This window comes from Diabrotica virgifera, chromosome 7, assembly GCF_917563875.1.
Source record: "Diabrotica virgifera virgifera chromosome 7, PGI_DIABVI_V3a".
NCBI classification, from domain to species: Eukaryota; Metazoa; Arthropoda; class Insecta; order Coleoptera; family Chrysomelidae; genus Diabrotica; species Diabrotica virgifera.
In genome coordinates, this window is record NC_065449.1 from 93332129 (window position 1) to 93338034 (window position 5906).

A 5906-nucleotide genomic window follows, 5' to 3' on the forward strand; every position below is an offset into this window, starting at 1 on the left:
TGGAATTTACCGAATCCACTAAATTGTATAACTTTATTAGTGACATAGTTATGAACTCGTGTGAAATGGATGTTAGCAATAAAATAAGATGTCCTTCCATTTAGATCTCTCTGGTACCCTTCTCCTCCATTGCCTTATATTCATGGTTTTAATGTCATCCAATCATCTCTGGGCTTTCCTTGTTTATCTTCCTATCGGCTTCCATTGTAACATTTTCTTTAATGTCTTTGCTTCTTCTTGTCTCTGGATATGTCCCATAACCATGACAATATTTGACTTTTCACAAAACTTACAATATCATACCCGTTTTTCAACTCATTAATCTCGTATTTTCAAAAAGACTAAGTTTTCACTCTAATGGCATATAAAACAACATAATGCTATTCTACATCCCACCAGAATGAAAACAATGGGAACCTTCTCTGGTTACACCTCCGAGGCTTCTACAATTTGCAAGCCATACGGATGCTGAGACTAAAGAAGATGAGGGAATTCTACAATTTACAATTCATGTCCCATCTGCTCAGCGCGGTAAAGTTCCAACGAGAATGGTTCCCTTCATACTCCACACAGTAAATGTAAATCAAAAAATTGAAAATGGTTATTCATTCTCGTATTTTCAGTTTAGACATGAGTTTTTAATCATTGTAATTGTAAAAAACAAATTCTCTTTAAAGTATTGTTCATTATAGGAAGCTCTGAAGAACATGTTGAAAGTACTTCTTCTTATTGCGCCCTCCTTTCGAAGGTTGGCTGGCGATCCAAATGGCAACTGTAACTTTGGAAACTGCTGCACGAAAAATTTCTGTGGATGAGCGGTCAAACCATCTTCTCAGGTCCTTCAGCCACGAGTTATGGCGTCTTCCTACTGATATTTTGCCCTGTACTTTATCTTCCAATATAATATGAAGTATTTCACATTTTTCCCCTCTCAACACATGGACTATTCTTAATAATTTTTGTTTGTTCATGTGCCGAAGTACCTACCTCATTATTAGAAACTCTTTGTACCCATGGAATAGGGAACTTGCACATTTTTTTTATTACATAATAATGTTCAGTTTTGTATAAAAATGCGATTTCCAAAATTTTACGCTTCAAAAACTCATAATAACTTAGAAGTACAAATTTAAAGTCTTCTGTATTTTAAAATAGTTCAAACGACCCGTGACGTCACACAGTTGGTTCCGTTTATGGTTATAATTAGGTATATTCTTCTTCTTCTTTAGTTTATTGGCCTCCACCTACTTAGGTATACCTCGTCGCGGAATAAAGGAAAAATATTTATATTCTATTAACATTTATCATATGTCATTGTAATAATACCAGTTTTTTGACATTGGAGTTTGATATAGTTATTGAAGGAAGGGAAAGAAGGTTTACTACGGAAAATAAAACCATTTTGTAAAAGTACAAGTTTTCTATGAATAGTTCAAACGATCAAAAACACTTGTATCGTCACATAACTGTATTCTCTACTGACGTTTATAGACCTTATAGTCTAATTTAAAATTCTGTTTACTTTGTTGGAAGAACGTAAACATATAAACGGATGACGTCACGATGCGTTTTGGGCTGGCTCGTATAATTTGAATTTTGAATCGTCTTTAGGGGCCAAACGAAAGCCAAACAGAACTTTTTTATCTTTGATACATGTTTTAAATTGTGTTCTTTTGTGATTTATAACATTTTTTTCGAATTTAAAATTTTATACAAGTTCCCTATTCTTAGCGTCTATCTGTATATATAGGTACATCTCAAAGGCATCTATTCTTTTTTCTGTTTCAGAGTCCATTGACCAACTGGCACAGCCATATAGCAAGACAGAAAACACATAATCTGATCATTCGGATTTTGAGCTCTATACTAAGGTCTGATCTTGTAAAAAGTGTTTTCATGTTCATGAGTGTTTTTATCGCTTGATCGATTCTTGATAGGATTTCTTTTTTTTTGGGTTACACTGGCTATTGACATTTGCTTCCAAATATTTGATGGACGTTACTTTGCTCTATTATTTGTCACTTGGCGTACAAATGTACGTTTATTGGTGTCTTTGAGAACACTAAAATTATAATTTTAGAAACGTTGCAAAAGTGTAAACCAAACATTTCACTATGACGAACTACCATATTTATTATATTTTGAAGTTCTTGTGCGTTGCTTGCTATTAGGACGGTATCATCGGCGTACCTGATGTTGTCTATGCTGGTTCCGTTAATCTTGATTCTACCTTGGATCTCGTCTAATGCTCTGAATATAGACTCCGAATACAGATTAAATTATAGCTGGGGTAAGACGCATTCCCCGTCAGATTTGTTTATCTTCGGATGTGTGATATATTTCAATTGTTGCTGTTTAGTGCCAAAATATTTCTGAGACAATTCGAAATCGAAAATTCGAATAATTCGAAAAGTATTTAGCTGATTTTAATAAATAATTTTACACACAATCAAATTTTTTCATAACATACGCCTGTTATTCTCTTTCTGAGGCATCTTTCAGTGCGTCACAATTTTTCGATTTCTTTATAACACATTAAATTGGAAGTGACAGAAAAAAGGTACGTCCAACATTTATTCTAGTTGTTGATAGATGGCGCTATAATCGAACAAAAAATGATTTACGAATTATATATACGACTATAATCTGTACAATTTATAAGACTATACAAATCAAAGAAAATACCATTTTATAAATGCAATAAACACAATTGATTTGTTTTTATATCAAATTGCAAATAAAAGGGTTATACTGCAATACCCTTTTCATATTTGGCTGATTACGATTCTGACAACTGTCACATTTAACTTAAATGTCATGTTAGAATAAATGTCACAGTATTCGCGATTGAAACGGAATATAGAGGGCAGGTCGAATGCAAGAAAATGGCCGATATAAATGGTATAAACTAGTATAAACAAACATTCAACTGAGGAATAGAACAATACCGATTTGATTTAAAATATTTTAATGTACTCATAATGCTGAAATTTACTAAAAATTTCTTAATAGTGACCAAATTCCATTCAAATCAACAATTTTCTGGTTTGTTTATACCACTTATAGTAGTTTAAATTTATTCCACCAGAGGCGTTTTTCATCGCGAATAGGAGAATTCCTCCTATACTGTGTAAATGTTATAAATGTGTATTATCACGGCCTTACCTTTTGTTTGGTCACTTTTCCAATCTTTTATTTCCATTATTTTGTTGTAAATTTATTTTTCTCTTGTAAAAAATTGTTTGTATTTTAGGTTTTACTCAGGAGGAGAACAAAACGATAATTATGGAGACTTTTTTTGAACATTCATCTCATAATGGAGACTATATGAGTTACGCTGCGGGGAAAACCGTTAATAAAAATATAGAAGTTCAGGGACCTTACAATTGTGAAATTTGTTTTAAGAAGTTTTCTCGCACATCTAACCTCAAAAGACATTTGGTGGTTCACACGGGACAAAAACCTCACAAGTGTGAAATTTGTTTTAAGAAATTTTCTCGCACATATGACTTGAAAAGACACTTGATGGTTCACAAGGGAGAAAATAAGTGTCAAATTTGTTTCAACGAGTATTCTCGCGCATCTGCCATAAAAAGACATTTGATTGTTCACACGGGAGAAAAACCTCACAAGTGTGAAATTTGTTTCAAACGATATTCTCAATCATTTGATTTGAAACAACATGTAAGAATACACACCGAAGAAAATCTTTCGAAGTGTGATATTTGTTTTAAACAGTTTACTCAACGAAATAAATTGAAACGGCACATGAGATTGCACACTGGGGAAACTCCTTACAAGTGTGAAATTTGTTTTAAGCAGTTTAGTGAAGCGGGTACTTTGAAAAAACATTCGAGAGTGCACCTGGAGTAAAACCTCATAAGTGTGAAATTTGTTTTAAGCAGTTTACCCAAGCAAGTAGTTTAAAAACACATTCGAGAATACACACTGGAGAAAAACCTCACAAGTGTGAAATTTGCTGTAGGCGGTTTTACCAAGCGAATGGTTTGAAAAAACATTTAAAAGTGCACACTGCGGAGAAAACCTCACAAGTGTGAAATTTGTTTTAAGCAGTTTAGTGAAGCAGGTAGTTTGAAAATCCATTTGAGAGTGCACACTAGAGTAAAACCTTACAAATGTGGAATTTGTTTTAAGCAGTTTACCCAAGCAAGTAGTTTAAAAACACATTTGAGAGTACACACTGGAGAAAAACCTCACAATTGTGAAATTTGTTGCAGGCGATTTTACCAAGCAAATTATTTGAAAAAACATTTGAAAGTGCACACTGGAGAAAAACCACACAAGTGTGAAATTTGTTTTAAGCAGTTTAGTGAAGCAGGTAGTTTGAAAATACATTTGAGAGTGCATACTGGAGAAAAACCTCATAAGTGTGAAATTTGTCTAAAGCAGTTTTCTTACCCAGTCCAATTGAAAAGACATATGATACAACACACTGGAGGTAACCGTACACTTAAACAGTTTTCTTGAACAAACTAATGTTATGCCAGTCTCTCCCATCGTAGCGGTAAACTAACCATCCAGCAAACAGACCGACGTGTTAATTACGTGAATTTTGGGTACATTTGTCACCAATATACGTAAATTGCTTACGTGAATTTCACGTGAAAATTTGGTTTTGGAATGTCACATTGTAAATACGTCTTTAAATTACGTGAATAACTCGTCTTCAATAGACGTGTTATTTACCTTAAATAGCAATAAAATGTTTCGGGAAATTCACGTTGCAAATACGTGTTGATTAACGTATCTTTTAGGGAATGTATATATTAGTATTCACGTGAAAGATACGTCCTCGGTTCACGTAAATAATTCGACCTTAATTAACTTATGAATCACGTAATTATTATCCTCATATTATGATGTAAATAAAACAAGCATATAAAGTATTAACAATGTATTTATTTAGTAGAATTTAGAAACTTTAAAACATTTGTCTTGTATAATTATTATACAAGATAATGAACCAAAAATGGTACCGACCTAAAGACACATGTCACATTAAAAAATTGGCCAAAACAAAACACAACACAGGTCACTTTTTATTTCGAGGACACTTCGACACTTTCTTGTTTTTTCTAATTGCATCATCGGCACTTCAACCCTCGAGCAGTGAGGTAAACGATATTACGAAAGACATTATTATAAATAAACACGCCTAAAATAAAACGAGGGAAATAAAGCTTCTTCACGTTTCACTTTTTGTTGTGAGAAGCTGATTCTGATATTAGAGGTTATGATCGATCATCGATTATTTTTAAATTACAGTTAAACTATTCTACTTACTTTAAATTAATTTTACGTATTTTTTTTGTTTTTAAATTTCTTCTACTATTAATAAATTGGTCTTAGTAAAAATCTATTTCAATACCAGAATCTATTATTCGATAAATCGATTAATTTAGTTTTCTAACCAACTATGTTAGTCACTTACCGTGGGTCACGTGATAGTACGTCATCACCGCGCGCGATTTGAAAATTAGACTCAACATCATTTTAGCTCCTGTAATATTTTTAAAGAAAAAAATAACAAAAATAGCTTTAAATCAAGGTTGGATTGAAATAGTTATGCTAAATGATTTTAAAAGCGAAATCATAAACTTTTTATTTAAATATTGGTATTATTACATTACTTTTACGTGAAATACATCCAATTTTTCGACGTCCATAAAATACAGTATGTAAAATTCAAGCGATACGTATTTAACCAACACCGTTGTAAAATTTTGTTTTCCAAAATATTTCTCAAAATGTAACCAAAGGAAGTTATTTCTGTTTCGTGATTATTACGTGAAATAAACGTACCTTAGCAATGTAACCGACATTCACACCTATTATAAAAAACATGTATACTATATTCGTCATTATGATTTTATATAATTTAATGT

General features: G+C 32.4%; 1 protein-coding gene across 1 annotated transcript; it reads left to right on the forward strand.

Moving 5' to 3' along the window:
* The first annotated feature begins 3285 nt into the window (after positions 1-3285).
* On the forward strand, positions 3286-3873 carry LOC114340169 (zinc finger protein 492-like). Its single transcript, XM_028290890.2, has one exon. The coding sequence runs from the start codon at positions 3286-3288 to the stop codon at positions 3871-3873; it is 588 nt and encodes a 195-aa protein (XP_028146691.1).
* Positions 3874-5906: the final 2033 nt, after the last annotated feature.